At 38.6% G+C, this 18351-nt stretch overlaps 1 protein-coding gene across 16 annotated transcripts in view; it reads left to right on the top strand.

Annotated features, from left to right (window-relative positions):
• Positions 1–18351, top strand: part of SNCAIP (synuclein alpha interacting protein) — a 148197-nt gene that overhangs the window by 65307 nt on the left and 64539 nt on the right. For all 16 annotated transcript variants that reach the window (XM_035291020.3, XM_008991619.6, XM_035291021.3 and 13 more), the window contains one exon: positions 8599–8701. In XM_035291020.3, the coding sequence (XP_035146911.1) occupies positions 8645–8701 (57 nt within the window). In that variant the 5' untranslated portion in view covers positions 8599–8644. The remainder of the gene's footprint in view (positions 1–8598; positions 8702–18351) is intronic.

Here is an 18351-nt window from a genome sequence, read left to right as displayed (position 1 = left end):
AAGTCTGGGATTTGGACCCAGCAGTCTGTTTTAATAAGCCATCTGGGTGACTCTTATGCACTCTAAAGTTTGAGAATAACTCCTCTAGGATTGCTTCAAAGTTTAATCCTCATGACAATCAGAATGCAGCCAAGATAACTGACTGAAGATGTAGTCTTCAGTGATCCCATACATGCTGCTGTTGTGTCTGCTTATCTCTAAACTGGCAATCAGGATTGTGATCTGTGTTGCATATATATACTCAATAATAATTTCCAAACACATCCACTGTAGAAATTAAGTGATCTTTGCAAAATCAAAAATAAAGCATAACCATTTCAGGTGTGCCAAAAATTTGGAACTTGGATTTGGATAGTTTCCTGTACATAACTGAGTAAGGGACCCAGTTCCCAGATTATTCCATAGTTCCTTTCCAGAAGCCAGTGCAAGACATGGTTGGTTGGCTTAAGCCCATGCTTAACTTCCCGGTGCTAGAATTGTTTTATTTTTCTTCCCAGATATTTTCTTCTTGTTTGGACCTTATTAGGTCATAGTTTTATCCTTATTAAAAAAACAATATCTAAACAATTGTAGAATTGATAAGTTTTCATTTATAATAGAGAATAAATCCTATGGTCACTGAATGAACAATATTACAGTTTTCTTTTGAGTTGGGGGGCGTCTTTTCTTTGTTCACAATGCAGGATTCTGATCTTCTCTCGGAGGACTTCTATTTGAACAATTTCTTGCTGGGGTGGGTGTGATTTCACAAAGCAGCCCATTCCATTAAAGCCCATTTGAAATACCATAATTACAGAGTCTTTGCTGAGACTGACATTCCTGACATTTCCTCCAAGATTTACCCTTAAAGTTAAACCCTCCTTTTACCTGCTGGATCTTTAGATTCTTAGAGAGGAGAGCTTTTGTTCTCTTCACCAAGTTAGGTATTTCTTTAACTGTTTTGCATAAGACAGTTTCCCAACCACTGGCTCTTTTGGCTTCCATACTCTGTCTTGGCATGTTCCAGATAACCTGTGGCTTTTTAAAGAAGTGGCACCCAGAACTGAACACAATATATTTTTTTCTTTGTATATGTGTATGCATGGGTGTTTGCATGTATTTTATTTCTATTATACATCATTTTATATTCTCTTGCACAGCTCCTGTGAGCATGGATTCTTTCACTGTTCCAAAAAGAATTTTAAATGTTTAACTCATTTTAAATCACACACACAGAGAGTGTCAGGGAGGAGACAGAGAGAGAAAGAGAGGGAGATACCAGATTTAAAAGTAGAATTTAAAAAATATGTGTATCTACCCTAGGCTTAAAAACTAAGGTCTCTCCAAACTCTCAAGTTCAGGTATACATTAGTTCATTCGCAGTACATGGATTGCAGAAACCATGAAATGACCCCCAAATCACTTGCAATAATGTTAATGTATAAATTAAATGGCAAAACTACAAAAAGGTCAACACTTATAGGGATTTTTCAGAGAAATCCTGATCTCTAGAATCAAGTTTTTAAAACAGTGCCAACTTCCTTGCCTTTTTAATGAGACATTAAAAAGATGGTCATAATCTAATTTTCATTGAAGATGAAGTTGAAGATTTAAATCAACTAGCAATGGAATATGTTGTGTTATAGACTAGTTGAGGGATGCCTGTGGGTAAGGTATATTAGATACACAAAGATCTATATACTTTTTGTTAATGATGTTGATGATACCTGCCATTTCTGTTTAAACTCTACTGGAAAGAAGAGTAATTCGTTTGGAGTTAGGTTCATGAACATTCAAGCAATACAATTCAGGGCTAAGGATGTCTGTGGGATTCTGACCTAGATGGTTCAAAGACATACCCTTGATTCAGAGCAGTCCAGGGCACGTCAGAAGAGCGCTAGACTGGTTAGCAGGAAATCATTTGCGTTAGCTGGCTTTGCCTCTACTTAGTAGTGCAGAACCTTGGATGGACTATTTCTGAAGACCTACATGACTCTCCAGGATATATGGTACCAGGGGAGACAAACAAGAAGGCACACTATTAAAATATCATGTGGTGCTGGCCAAGACAAATAAATACACAGGAGGCTGAGGCACCCAATCTAGATGGACCCTGGAGCTAAGGGAAGTCAGCAGTAGTAGTGCAGAACCTTGGATGGACTATTTCTGAGGTTTACCATCTGTAAAATATAAAAGATATGATTGCAAATTACAAATTATGATGCATGCCCTCTGCCTCCATCACAGGTTACAATAAATAAATTCAGCTAAAAAATATTGAAGATGATTTTTAAAAATAAAATGTTTGACACAGAGGCAGTGTTGCTTTACCATTATAGTTTTGGCAAGTTGAAGTAGGAGAGAAAAATACCAGACTTAAAGTCAGAAGCCCTGGCTGTGTGAATTTGAGGCAATTACAGAACCTCTCTGAGCTTTGGTTGCCTTATCTCCACAAAGGAAAGTATAAAGATGTTTGTCTCCCAGCATCTGTGTGAGAAAAAGTAAGCAAGTGTATGTAATAGCACCCAGTCCTAAATCTTGATATAGTTTTCTTCACAGTTTTTTCATGGGTGTTTCCTTCAGGAGAGTGAGGAAGAAATGCAGGCTCTCCTCTAGGAAATAGAGCAGGCTCAATATATTACATTAGTCCCTTGTTTGATATCAAACATTCTCTTGTATTTTTACAAACATGCCAGAAATTTGATATTTCAAGATGTGCTCTGTGCACACTCTGGCTTTGGAAGTATTCCCATGACAATCCCTGTTTATCACCCCACCTCACCCTTACCCTCACCCTTCAAGACCCCTTTGTAGAAGCAAAAATATAGCAAGTGATGCTAAATCAATGTTATGCATCTTTCTGGACATTCTGCTCCATAATTCTCACTGCTAGGCCTATTCCCATACTGAAAGCACAGATAACTGGAACACTTCCTCCTGCCCCACAAACTCCCTCCCCATTTACACCTTCATCCTTCGGCTTTCAGCTTTGCCATGCTGACTTCCCTTAGCTCCAGTGTCTAGCTAGATTGGGTGCCTCAGCCTGCTGCATATTTATTTGTCTTGGCCAGCACCACATGCTATTGTAATAGCGTGCCTTCTGGTTTGTCTCCCCTGGTACCATATACCCTGGAGAGCAGTAGAGGTCTTATCCACCACATGCATCCAGAATATTCCCTAAATGAAGAAGTGAATAAAGTCCACAGGGCTTGTGCATTTTCTTTGTTGTTCATGTGTATTTCTTGGCTCTCCTTAGTTGCCTCTTTCCAGTAGAAATTTCTTGCCTCTATCACTTTTCTGCTTCAGGATGAGGCATTTACTGACTGCCATGCTTCTGGCCACTGTTGAATCAAGGAGTGAAAGAAACCTAATCCAACATTTGGAATGAGTTGCTTCCTTGCCAGCCAAGCTACAGAGCCAACTGGGGACAACATTTCTACCCAGATCTTTCAGTACTCACTTTGTGATTATTTTGAGTTTTTATATTGAAGAAAGTAAGCACAATATCAGTGTATCAGTGTCCAGGCTTTCAAACTGAAAATTTTTCCCAGTACAAATTTGGCAGGTGTGTGTGTGTGTGTGTGTGTGTGTGTGTGTGTGTAGGGGTGCAGGGAGCGGCTGTGTTTTCCCAAGTGCTGATAGATTAAAGAGTAAAGAAATAAGTTGTAATGCAAACCCATTGAAGTTACCTCATCACCAAATGTACTATGCTCATTTATTTTGACAAGTTCAACTTATTTTTAATTAGCAGGCCTCCTAGTATACTGATAAATGGAGAAATAGTGACTTTGGCAGAAAGGGAGAAATCTGTGTAACATGAGCCTTCAAAATGAGTCCAAGCTGACTCCTTGTAAAATGGAGTGAGGCAATACATTTTTAAAAATTTTTCAGTAGAGCAATTTATGTGATATGTGACTGTAGTCACAAATCAATGAGCCTTTTATGAGCCAAGCACACCAGAATGCGTACACTAAAATGAGTGTAGTTTCTCAAGGAAATTTTGTTGGCCACTATAAGCTTTTTCCAGTGATGCTGCCATTATGTAACAGATTTTTGGAAGTCTTCATTTGGAATTATTTTCAAAATCAGTTTTCGAGTCACAACAAAAAAATTAAAAATATCACCTGAGTACCATAATACTGGGGTGGAAGGAGGCTATTTTTTAAATTACTTGTCTGTTTTTGTATTATGCAATTTGGTTCTCAGTTACTTTGAGCTCTCTCCCAAAAGGAAACTTCCATGGATGGAGCAGTTGGGCCATCACTGAGGTCACTCACGAGAAGGTGACATGGTGTTGATAGACCCATTATGGGCATAAGCCCCTCACACACACTTTAATAGGCACTAGAGGGGCTTCTGTTCTTGGCAGTTTATCAAAACTCTGTGAGAGAAGGAAAAGTCCTACAAACATTGTGTATAGTTGATGCTGTTTGTTTTGTTCTTTATCTCTGAAAGCTGGGCATCAGTTTGGAATTTGAGTAAGGTTTCTCCCAGTGCCATGGGCACATCCAAGAAGGGAGCCAAGCTGTCATCAGCAACTTCTGCACAGTATATAGTTCTCAGCAGCCTGGCCCTGTGTCCCCACATTCTAATCTGTTTCTTCTTTCCCTCTCTATCAGTTTTCCTACCCAAATCCAGAGAGCTAAACCATTGAAAAATGTTTCCTTCACCTTTCTCTACTCACCCTCCCCTGCATCTCACCTCTCCCCACTTCAGAAAAACAATGTAAACACATACACACCTGCCTAAATAAATAGCAAATTAAAAATTGTTCAAAAGAAATGGGATGATTTTAATCAGTGGACAATACTTATGGTGGATAGATCTTGAAAGAGGTGTGCTGTGGGAAGAGTGGCTTACATGCAGAAGAAAGCCCCCGGGAGACCTTAAAAAACCTGGGAACAAGCGATTGTAGCTTGTTATAGAGTCAGGGTGGATGGCACAGGGGAGAAGTTTAGATTCACAAATGACTAAGTCTTGAGATCTAAAAGGGGCCTAATGCCAATTATAAGCATAGTAATAAAAATCCTACATAAAGGATCTTAAGCTGGCCTGTCCTTTCTGGAAAGCCTAAGAAATGTATTTTGCTTAGGTATAAACCCACTCTTGTTTGTCTGAGTTGGGTTGGCTCTCTTGCCTCCAAGGTGCCTGTCTAGGCCAGATAGAGGATGGCTTCAGGACTTTCTCTGGGTTTGCACTTGGCACGGCTTCCTCCCATTCCTTTGGAGTCACAGCAGAGAAGTGTCACCATGTAAATCCACACTAATCACAACAAAGAAGAACCCTTCCTTCCTCTAGTTGTAAAGTGAAGGAAACATAATCCCCACCTCATAACATTTTATTATGTTTGTGAAGGTTTTTTTTTTCTTGGTACTAAGAGATAAAGTGGACATTCCGTGAAAGCACAAATTGTGATGTGCCAGTAGTTTATTTGTAAGAAATTTTATTTTGTTACTGTTGTGTTATGAGAATTTAAAAGAATTTTAAAATACAAATGAAGTCAACATTTTTGGCAGGAGGCACCAATACAAAATTGGGGGTAATGGTGGTACTTATTGTTTAATGCTGAATTCCTTTGAAGGGCCAAACACTCAGATGTCCCCAAGGCATGTCGATGAGTTGAGTCCCCTCGGAGGGGCTCCAGGGAACTGAGAAGCACAGGCCCCATGGACAGGTAGGAGCAGCTGCAGCTCAGCTCTAGCCAGTTGTTTGTTGCCATGGGGACTGCAGACTCCTGTTGCCAGAGCTTCAGGTATTTAAAACAAAGCCAGAAATCCAGAATTTTATGTGAAATCACCCAAGGTCTGCAAGTTGGCAACTGATTCCATTTTTTTTTTTTTTTAACACTGCTGGGGTCAAACAAATCACATCTGTTGGCCAGATTCAGCTCACAGGGCTCCAACGCATGCCCTCTGTAGCTGTGCTTTCTGTTAAAGCATGTTTGTCATGGGTCTGAAAGGAGGCTTATTGGTTTCCATAGTGGACTGGTGTGTGGAGTGGGAGGTGTCAGAAGAGCAGGATGAGAAAAGTGACCACAGTTCACCTTAGTGTCCTTATCATGTTTGATTATTTGCAGTAGCTACTCTAACCTGACTTTATTGCCTCCCATCTTGTCCCTGATTTCTCAGAAAAGAGTGCCTGAGAGTGTCAGGGGCTTGGTAGAAGGGCAGATGAAAGAAGAGGAGGCATTGTATTGGCCACTGGGATAACTGCAGACTCATGCCTACCTGTAAAGAAGCAGTTAATGTTAAGGATGTATCCAGGATTGGAAAACCACGGGGATTTCTGCACATTATAATTGAGAATGTAAATACTCTCAAAGTGGCACCCTGAAAAAGACAAGCATTGAAACCAGACAAAAGAAATTGGGTTGTAAACAGAATGAGACATCTTAAAGGAGGTAATACATGGAGGCCTGCTGGGAAATAGAGGCAAACTCCAAATGCCTGGGAGCCTTAGTCTAAGGTGGCATCATCCAACCTACAGAAATAAACATGAGCAGTGGCCCAAGACTTTCTATAATGAGCTACCCCTGTTTTAAGTCTTGTGTTCTTGCCTATAGAATCAAGAACCTCACTACCATCCTGCACGTGCAAATAGAAAGATTTCTGCTTTAATGTCATGAGTTATTATCTGCTGGTTATGTTCTATTGGAATGGCTACACTCAACTGGGTACTGCTCTCTATATTGTCGGAGCATCTCAAACAGGCACAGTGGTTATTTGTTAATTTGCTTAATTAAAACATATTCACCTACATTTTATAGTTTCATTTATTTAAAGTTCCATTTGGTTCCCAGCTCCAATGCATGATTTTCTGCTTCATCTTCCCCTATTTCCATGTTCCTGCTGATGCTGTGTTTGTACCATATCCTGACACCCAGGATGATCTTTGTGTTGTTCACTAAGGCCATGGGAACAGAGTCTGTAAATCAATAGTTCATCACAGAGTACACATTTAGTGAAAAGAAACTGGTTTGGAAGAAAGTCTCCTAGTGAACATTCTAGAATCCAAGGAGGGTGGATTGTCTCAGAATCCATCACAGTGAAAGAGAAAGTTGTTTTGAGTAATTTTTTAGCAGAGTACGTACATTTTCCTCTGAAAAGCTTTGTGAATTAGAAGAATAGTGATGTTTTTATACCAAGCAATTTGCTTGATAATTTCTACAAATAATACTATTTCTGATGTTAAATTTTTTTTACAAATAGTTTTCTTTTTATTGTATGCCTTACTGTGATTTCAGAGGAATTTTTAACATTTGATAAATGGATAATCTCATTTAAACATGGAAGTATCATCCTAATACTTCCTTATAGACTCTGTATCTACTGTAATTAAGACTATAAAAATGTTATATACAAATGGGGAAAAAAGGAATGGAAACAGGAAAATTAAATCAAGTGATGGGTTTGAGGTAAGGGATGGCAAGTTTTTTTTTTTATCATAATTATATTGTTTGTAGAGCTTAAAAAAAAAGAATGGCTCAAAATAGGAAAAAAAAAAGCTCAGAACACATTGTGTTTTAAAAAGTAGATCTTTTTACACTTTCAGTCTTATATTGGGAAGCCTATTTTCATCAGCCTAAATGTATTTTCACTTTCCAGTAATGTCCTCCTTGCTGTTCAGCAAGGTGCACCTTGATTAGAGAATCAAAGAGGGCAAAATGAATTATTTCAGATACTCAAATCTGGGTACATAAGATAATTTGTACAATAGGAAAGACAAGTTGCAGGAAACAGAAGCTCATTTTGCTCTCTGAGAGTTGGCTCTGCAGAGGATAACTGCACAGCAAGGCGCCGTCAGGAGATCTATATTTCCACTCTTGACATCTGTAGGTGCCGCTGCCACCACCGACGGGGGCGATAATAAGTGACGGGAAAATGAAGTGGGAGGTGATGTATCTCACCGTGACAGATTTAAAGGATTGCCCCAGGCAGCCTTGAGGCAAGAGCTGACTGAAGACGTTTTGGAGGCTGCATCAGGTCACTCTGGCAGAGTCAGGCAAAGCTATTTGAGGCAGAGGGCAATGCAATAACTCTGAGGTTTAAATCTGCACTTAGATCCTCTTTCTTTCTTCCTTTTTTTTTTTTTTTTTGTGAGGTGAACTGGAGGTTGTGCTACAAATTCTAAAATATCCATTTCTCTTGGTTAGTGTTATCTCTTGTGTTATTCTGTGGAGATCCGGTATTCATTGCTCCATGTACAACACCCAAGGATATGCCCACAGGAAACATTTGAAAATGGCTTTCCTAAAATTTCCAGGCTGGCTCCCCATTTCCCAAAGAGTGGCCTTTCACCCTGGCTATGATAAGAGTCAGTGTGAATGTTGTTTCTAGGGGGAGATTCTGACCCAAGTTACTGCTCTGGCAAAGACAGGCACAAACCAAGTAAAGCGAAGGACTTTGGGTGCCCACAGGGGAGCCACCCTGGGGACCATGGAGATGCTGTGCTTGCTACTTCTGGAAAGCCAGGCTACAGGCAGTTCAAGGGTGGAAATGTGCTCCAAGGCAATGCTAGCACCCACTATCCCTTATTTTATTTGTTTAAATATAAACATTATTTTTGGTTGTAAAGCAGCTAACTTTTTTTGTCTTTCTTTTCTGCTTCTGTCTCATTCAGGAATTTATAAGCATTTGACCATACTCAAAATGTGCAAGGAAGAATAATGGAAGCCCCTGAATACCTTGATTTGGATGAAATTGACTTTAGTGATGACATATCTGTAAGTATTCCTGTATGCAAGAAATGCTTTCAAGATACTCTGCCTTCAACTTCATAGTCTACTTTCTCCATTTTGGTCGATGTATCCTCGACTCCTCTGACTACATTTAGAAATTGACAGCAGAAATCCTGTGTGGCAGACTCAGTGTGGTTTGGAGGATCCCTTAGACCAAGAAGTGAATCTCACCTGAGTGTGCGAGTTTTGGAAGATGAGTCATTTAACTTCACTGAGCCTTTCATTCCTAATGTGTTCCAATGTTGTAAAAATTATTGATTGAATATACTTATAAAATGTCTGCATATAGTAGGCACTTTCATAGAGTTAATTCCAAATTCTCTTATGTGGCTGGCTGTTCCACAGCCAGAATTTTCTAGAGTTCACAGGGACACTGACTAAAGAAAAGCAAAGTTGGAATTTATTAATTGATCAACAATAAAAGGAGTCCTTTTAATTGCCGTAGTTACCAAAGCACAGATTGTAAACTTGTTTGGAATATTAAGGAAAATTCATGCATTGATAAGAACTGTACTAGCTGACCTCTGAGGTCCTGCTTAATCCTGTAATGCTGTGGGCAGATGAGTCTCTTTGTTCCCATACCAGCCACAGACTTCCTGCTGCTTAACTCAGGGCTGCTTGGAATGAATTGTCTACGTGCATCTTGCTTTGAGCTGCTTGTGCCTTATCTGGGACCACATAATCAATTCTGCTACACCAGCAAACATGTTGGCCTCAAGTGCCCCGGCAAAATTGGCTAACCCTCACAGTATGTGATGAGAAAGTTGCTGTTTCTGAGCTAGCCATGTAATTTTTCTTTCCAGGACCTTCAGGTTCACAACTTCTAACCTTATCTTCTATGGATCTCTCAGGGCCTGGAGCTTTGGGTCACCACTTGAAGTCACCACTTTAAAATTGTCTCAAAATGATGAACATACTTTATCATGCCTCTAGTAGTGGTATATTCATCTACTTTACTCCTTACCTTGAAGTAAAATATGCATAGTGTACACAAGAATTGGATTACTGGGATGAGTTTGATCAATCACCTGTTTTATACAACCTTGGATGACTCTTTTTTTTTTGTACCAGAGAAATTTGAATTCAACATTTGCCTGTTTCAGCTTCAAGACAATTTTTATTAGTCCTCATTAAGACCAATGTGAAGTGATGTGAAGTGAGCTTCTTCCTTCCCATGATCTCTCTCTCTCTACCGCCTTCCCCCCACCACCCCCGTTTCTCTCCTCTCTCTCTAAGTCACTGTGCTTGACTAGGAAATATTCAAAGAAAGGTTCTTTTATAACTCCCCTCTAAGTATTTTGAGCATTGTGGGAAGAAGCAAGGAATGTGAATGATAGCATGAGTGTGTGTAGGTAGAATGAAAGGAGTTATAAAAGGGAAACTGTGTTATAATTGGGAGTTGGGTGGTAGCTCTCTGAGCTTTGATAATAATGTTGTGTTTTAAAAGCAAAAGCTTTGAAAGCAGCCAGCGGGGGCTCCTACCTTGTTCTGACCTTTACTGGCTGAATAGCACATTAACTTCACCTTTCTGAGATACACTTAAGGTTGTTTTGAAGATTAAGTAAAATAATAATATATGTGAAACACTTAGCTTGGCACACAGTAAGTTGCTCTTAAAATGGTAGCTTTTGTTATTATTTCAATGAATAATACAATAATATTTATATGACCAATGGTGACGAAAGAACTCAAGGGAAAAGACTAGGCATAAAGTCAAGATTTTTTTTTAACTACAACAGAGCAGTTATATTTACAGAAGAATCATCTGGCAGCAGCCCATAATTTTGATGAATTAGTAATCTTTACTTGAAAGATAATAAAATACATTAAGCAATAACTGAAACCATTTAGCAAACTAGGCTACAGGATTATGCAATAGTTGAGTGTCTATAACTTGACCATTCTAAAACATAAAGTTATCCATCTGTAATTGTGTAACTGCTCCCAAAATTTCCCTCCTAAACATGTTTCTATTGTTTGGTTCTTTAACCTGCATTTAAAGTTATATCAGATTTTGAAATTGCATAGAATTGAAATTCTGTGAAATTCCATAGAATTGATGAAACAATAATAATAATAGCTAACATTTATTGAACATTTATCATGGGGCATGCCTTATCTTGGTTAATCCTCACAGCAATTTTCTAAGGTTACTGTTACTATCTTTAGTTTACAGATGAGGAAACTGCAGCATGAAGATTTGATATAATTCATTTAGGGTCACCCAGCTGGTTAGGAGTACTCTGTGTCCAGAGTATTTACTTTTAGCCACAACATTTTACTGCTTCTCAAGGATGAATATAGTTTATGGTTCACATCGGGGCAATTTTACCTGCCCCATCCCTACCCCAGAAACATTTAAATAATACCAGGAGACATATTTTGTGGTCATACTGGGGAGATACTACTAGCATCTAGTGGGTAGAGACCAGAGAGGCTTCTAAACATCCTGCAGGGCACAGCACAATACCCTGCAATAAGAATTGTCTAGCCCAAAATGTCAGTAGTGCTGAGGATAAGAAATCTTAGTCTATTTAAATCCACTTGAAACTGAAGAAGCTCTACTTTGGCAACCTCTACAACATAGATTATTTTATCATAATTTAGTATGATCCAGACTTCATACCTGAACGAAGCCAGAATCATATTGTTCTTATTAATGATTATGTGGGAAAAGAACTGGAGATAACCTCTTAAGTACTGAAATAATTGTTCTCAGACTATTTAGGTAAACTAGGAACAATGAGTGTTGGTTTCTTTAAGAACTAAATGGAGATTATTCAAATGCTAAAACTGAAAAGTGAAGATGTGTTTAACATACTAATTCACTGGCATAAAAAGAAATGTAGTTTCCCGTTAACATGCTTTTTTTTTTTTTTTTTTTTTTGGATTCCATAAACCTTCATCTCTGACAGCCCTTAAGCCTTTTTCCTTGTTAAGTGGCAGGAGGGGGATGAAGCTGCACATTACATCTGAAAAAGATGTTTATGAAAAAGATGCTAGAGTTTAAAGCTCTTCTCCTTACTCTTTAGCTATAGCCCTATTACGTAGTCTAGGCTTTCTGTTCCATGGTTTTTCCCTCTGGTCATGAGCCTGGTTCTTGTTTTAATTAAAACACAAGATGTATATTGGTAGAAAAAACAACTAGAACTTTTTTTGCCTTTATTTAATGAGAGAAAACACAGCAACTAATTTATTTTTGAAATTTCCCAGACTAGAAAATAATGCACATCCTTCGCAAAACACGAAGTTTAAACTATGCATTCTTGTAATCCTGCCATCTAAAGGGCAGAACATTGTACAATAGCTGCAGCTCTGCAAGGGAGAGATGACGACACAGAAGCACAAAGATTGAAAGCAGGGTTTTTCTGTCACTGTGAATGTGTTCACAGATTTCTCTCTATTCCTATGGAAGCCAGATTGCTGTATCTTAAAAATGAAAACCCTCTGGAATTCTTTGGAGCCATGGTGTCTTTATTTTATTAATAGAGGCCAATATGGTGCTCTTAAAAATAGTTTCACCCACAGCACTAAATAAAGCAGACACTGAACTCTGGATTTCCTGAAGAGCTCACTCAGCCACCATCTACCCATTGGCTGTGCCACACACTGAGATAAACTCTTGAAGTAAGTTATCTTGTTCAGGCCTCATACATCAGCTTTGTGAGAGAAGCTCTGTTTTTATTCCTTTTGTCAGATGAGAAAATTGGGCTTAGAGAGCTTGTCTGACATTCACAAGGTTTTAGAGCCAGGACTTAAATCAGAACTATGTGGCTACCTTACCCCTCCCCATCTAAGCAACGTAGCTTAGTAGAAGTTTCTCTAGACCAGTCATCTCACCCATCACCATCCCTGATGGACACTGCAGCAATTACAAATTGTTTTCTGGAAGTAAAGGAATTGATAGACATTATAAATAAGTAAAATAAAACCAGTGAATGAGAATTTAAGCAAATTCTTTAATTTTACTGTACCTAACATTCCCATCTTTTAAATGACAATATCTCAACTTATAACCCTGGATTTTATGAAGAAAACATGACAATTTATATATATGTATTGATTGTGTAAACATACACCTATACATAAACACATATGTACACATAAGTATATACATACACTCATACAAGTACATAGCTACGTATATACACATACATGTAAATATTTACACATGTGTATACAGAGATACACATACAAATAGAAGTAAGAGAAATATTCTGTTGCCTTTCTGTGTTACCTTGACTGGAACTTTGATGGAAGTTGACTTTTTTGGCGATTGCATAAATGGTTTTTTTGTGCAGGTCAAATGAGATCAAGATAATACTTATCCTTCCACTTTTCAATCCTCCTTGGTCAAAGCCTTTGCAACCTAGAGTAATAGCACAAAATTATGTGACTCCATTTTCCTAAGGTGATTGAACCACTGTCTGATAGAAAAATTAATTCTTATGGTAAACTAATGTCACTTTCAGTGAGTTTTTATATTTTTCTATCACATAGACTGTGTTGCCTACCCGCTCCTGTTTTGTGTGCATTCCTTTTACTCAAGTCAATCCCCTGATGCTTCCCCAGATTTTGTTACATTTTGAGAAAGACTCATTTCAAGTAGACTCAGGCAATGAGCTGGCATGGGAAAAGAATACAGCTTAGGTGTGAAAAAGAGTATAAAGGTATTTAAGGTACAAAGAACCTGGCTTGCCTTTTTCTCTAGTAAGATGGACCCTCTTGTACTTTCTTCTGTACCTTCTAGAAGGTGACCAACACTTTCATGTGACCTCTGAGTGGCTCAGTCCCTTCTTCACTGTCTCTGTCTATAAGCCCTGCCCTTCTTAGCAGTCACCCTGTTCTTATCCATATGGAAACCTTGTTTAGTGTTTCTCAGTGTGATCTAGTTTCAGCAACTCTCCAGAATACTTCAGCTTTATGCAGTGTTTTTTTTTTTTTGTAATATTCTGCATTTGAGTCTAAATTGCCTCTCATTCTTCCCTTTTCCAGCTCAGCATCATCAGAAATCTCACACCTTGTTCTAACATCATATGCCATATGTGTTATCTTGTTTTTCTTAATACCAGCCAGGAAATGAATTAGGAATCATTTAATCCAGAAAAAGATGAGTTACCTTTTGATATTCTATTGTTAGTGTTAGATCCCAGGAATAGAATCCAGGTTCCCAAACTCCAAATCTTGGACTGGACACCTCTGCCAGAGAAGGTAGAGCATAACTCTACAAATAGAGTGATTTCTAAGAAGAATGAGCACGACTGGATTTTTAAAAATTTTTCCTGTTACTCTGCAGATAGTCCTGAAAGTTCTTATCTTGCCTGATAGAAATTATTAGATTGACTATGCAGATTATTGGCAGAAACTGTTTACCTTTTCATCACAATTAGCTTTTATGCCAATCTAGTCAAATATTTACTAAACATTAATAGATTACCAGGCTTGATTCTAAGCTTGGGGTGAATGACGCAGACTTGCTATGCTCTCAAAGTGTGTGTAGTATATGCTATGTTAATAATTAAGCACATTGGCTGGGCGCAGTGGCTCACGCCTGTAATCCAAACACTCTGGGAGGCTGAGGTGGGTGGATCACGAGGTCAGGAAATCGAGATCATCCTGGCCAACATGGTGAAGCCTCGTCTCTACTAAAAATACAAAAAAATTAGCCGGGCGTGGTGGTGCATGCCTGAGTCCCAGCTACTTGGGAGGTGGAGGCAGGAAAATTGCTTGAAACTGGAAAACAGAAGTTACAGTGAGCCGGGATCGCACCATTGCACTCCAGCCTGGCGGTAGAGCAAGTCTCAGTCTCAAAAAAAAAAAAAAAGGGGGTCCAAAGTGGCTCCGCCGGAGGTCATGGCGCTCGCGAAGGTGAGGTCATCAGTTCAAGGCTAACCTGAGCAACCTCATAAGCTCAAACTGATTGGCAAAAAAAAAAAAATTAAGTACATTATAAAATGTTAGGTTAACTTCATGGTAGGTCACATTTGATTATAATAATAAACCATTCTTGGCAATGAGTCCTTATATTTTGACAGTGACTGATTATTAGCCCACAATTAAAAATAGACTATCATTGAAATTGAACAAGGTTTATGACTGGCCATCTGCCCTACTACAACATACATTTTTCTTGTAATTCTTTTGTCATTCGCAATTTTTGCTTCTATAATTGTGATTATTTTGGCTTCATTTTAAAATGCTCATTTTGGTACTTTTAAATATAAATAATAATATAATTGCTAACATTTATGGAACACTTACTGTGCATCAGACACTCTTCTCAGGTTTTATATTATTAGTTTATAACCCTCCCGGACATACCATGATGAAGGTACAGTCAGACCCCTGTTTTTACCAATGAAGAAACTGATATACAGAGGTTAACTAAGATTAATTGGCTAGAAAATGGTGAAGTGAGGATATAATGCAGGTAGTCTGATTCTAGAATCCATGTTTGTAATCACTGCATTGAGAATTACTTCTGCTGGGCCCCATGGTCACCTCTGGTTTGCACAGTTCAGGTAGGTCTCTTCTCCATCCATGTCCACTTCTTCTTATACAATAGAAGGAGGTCATTCAATACTGTGATCTCACTACATTTATCAAGTGGATCTTCATCTCTTGCCTGACTACACATTATATTAATTAAATTAGCATTGCAATAGACTAGTTCCTGATGTACTCTTAAAATGATCAGAGTTACTGAGTTTTTTCAAATACTAACCACAATGTCTTAACATAAAAGATTTTTAATAAAAACCTCTTGGAAGGAAGATATGATGAAAATAAGGTACCAAAGCAAAATTCAAATTCATTGGAAAACAGGATTAGTTACAATAATTTGTATTAATATGACTCAAATGGTGGGAAGAAATGAATTTAAAATAGAGTGGGATAGAGGCATGAAAGTGTGGGTCACCAGTATCTGTACCATGTAGAGGTAGTGCTTTTAACTGGGGGTATAGTTAAGGTCATCTGTGAAAACATGGAATGTGGAAAGAGAAGAATATTCCAAAAATTGAACTGTGCAGAAGTATATCCTATGTGATAGGGTCTAGAAAAAGAGATTTCTACAAAAGAACTAGAAATAAATTTTCAGAGATTAAAAAAGATGAAAACTAAGGGAGCTAAAAAGGCAAGGGGGTGGAATTTAAGGAGTTTAAAACAATAGTTGATGGTGGCAAATAGGTCATTATAAAGATGAGAGTTGAAAAGTACCCTCTGGAAGACCTTTTGGTGACCCTAATAAGCCCAGTGTCTATTGGGTGATAGGCAGAGCCCTATGGTGAGGGCTGGGGGAGTAAGTGCAGAGTTGAGATAGCAGAAACAAGAACAGAGACAATTCTTTCAAAAGAGATGGCTGATGAATGCAAGAGCAGAAAGGCCCATGCTCAGTCAAGGAGGCAGAGTATCTTGAGGTGGTAGGGGCGCTTGCTTATCTTTATAGGAACAGAGGAGAAAGCCAACGCTGGGAGTGAGCTGAGGAAAAGGAGGGAGGAAAGAATGGTGGCAGGCAGGAGTCCTGAGGAGGTGGTAAAGAGGAAACCTGAGCCCCAGCAAAGGGCTGGCAGTGGAGGAGCAGACTGTTAGTGCCACGTCGCAAGAGAAAGGGCAGTGGAACGCAGTTTGTAATGGAGGGCATGAAGTCTTCCTGAACTGGAAGCACAGGCCTTTGGAGAGAAGGCCAACATTTTAGAAAAATATTATGTTCTGAAAATCTCTCTTGAGCTATATGTCTCTGCTGTCACTCTCAGCTTTGCTTGTATACATTATTGCCATTGTTTTTATTGTGTGGCTGTTAAGATACCTGCCTGAATTTTGGAAAACCGTGTGAAAAATCATGAATTTCACCATGGTTGTTTGGATGGCTGGCTTAATTGTTTCTTTTGGAAACTTTTATGGGGCTTTAGTAGTTTAACAGTCTCCAGCTTGCAAAGGTGCTTGGGCTGTTAGTTCTTTCATTTTCTGTGGCTCATTACCATTTGAGTAATGTCTGCTCGTTCGCTCAGTTGGCTCCAGTTTTCAGGAATAAGGGCCAAGGCTTTTCAGCCCTGAACAATATCTAGGGTGGTCAGAGATTCCCGCAGCCCAATGTAGAAATCACTCATTGTCATGAATCTCATGCATGTTCCAACTGTTTTGCATGGCATGGTGACAAAACTGACTGGCGTAGGCTGGGATGTATAGGATGATCTTGCACCATATCACCTCTGTGAAGTGGCTGAAGCTGACTTTTCAGTGTCAGCCCTGGGCTACAGACTCTCTTGTATGAGGAAAGAACAAAGAGAAGCCAAATAACGTACCGAAATAGGCTGAGCTTTATTTCCTTTCCTTTCTAGTCCCACCTCTACCCCTCTCTTCCTGCCTCATTCGTTCTCATATCTTCATTTACTGAGCTTAAAATCATGGCAGAAATGAAGATGAGGAGGGAAGCTCTGAAAGCAAACATAGAAAACAGGATAAAGAGAAGAGGCAGACATTTACTACAGCTCTACAGTTTGTAAAATGATTGCATTTACATTATCTCATATAATTATCTGTGTTTTACATATAAGGAAACTGAGCCCCAGAGATATTAAATAAATTATTTGTCCAGAACCATAGAGTTAATAAATGTTAGAACTAGGACTTCAATCCAGATCTTATGGCTCCAAATTCATCATCCTTTATACAAAAGGTTAAGCCATCAGCTAGTATTCATGCTATTAATATATTAAGAATTTTTTAAAATATAAAATGATTTATTGCTAGACTTGTAATTATGGGTTTTTCTAAGATTAGTGCTATGTAAATATTAGCTACTGACATTATTATTACTACTGCCACCAAAATTATGGACTGAACTAAATCCCTGCCCCATTAGTTCTCATATCTAGAGGAATTTATTTAATTCAGTTTAATAATTGCCTAGTATCTTGGGTAAATAAAATATTGTCCACACCTTTGGGAAGCAGAGAAAGCAGTTATGTAAACATATAGGAGAACCATCATGTGATAAGTATGTAATGGACATATGCCTAATATAAGGAAATAATATAGAACAATGGTTCTCAAACTTCATTATGCATCAGAATCACCTATACGACGTGAAAAAAGAGATCACTGGGCCCCACTGTTAGAGTTCCTGATTGAGTAAGTTTGGGATGGAGCCCAAGAATGTGAATTTCTAACAAATCCTAGGTTGTGTTGATACCACTGGTTCAGAGACCACACTTTGGAAGCTGGCATTACTTCCTTATGGGTCAGGGATCAGAAAAGGTTTTGTAGAAGTGATACCCAGGCAAAGCCTGAAGAATTAAAAGGCGTTTGCTTAGGAAAATAGGCAGAATGGCATTTCAGGTAGATGGAATAGCATATGTAAAGGTATAGACAGGCAAAACAATAGATAGTGCAACCACCAAGAATTTGGTATTGCCACAATCAAAAGATGTAGACAACGTGAGATGAGGCTGAGCTCATGGAAGGCTTTAGATGCCATGCTAAGGTGTATGGTTTTTGTCCTATAGGCTGTGCAGAGCGTTAGTCAAATTTTTATTTCAGAAAGCTGATTAATTCTAGCATTAGTATAAAGGCCTGGAGGAAAGTCCCACTTACTACCTAAACATGAAAGAGCTCCTTTAAGTGTCTATAATGTT

The sequence above is a fragment of the Callithrix jacchus genome, chromosome 2 (genome assembly GCF_049354715.1).
Source record: "Callithrix jacchus isolate 240 chromosome 2, calJac240_pri, whole genome shotgun sequence".
Taxonomy (NCBI): Eukaryota; Metazoa; Chordata; class Mammalia; order Primates; family Cebidae; genus Callithrix; species Callithrix jacchus.
The sequence above is the reverse complement of the archived record's forward strand: the minus strand, read 5'-3'. Positions and strand labels throughout refer to the sequence as shown.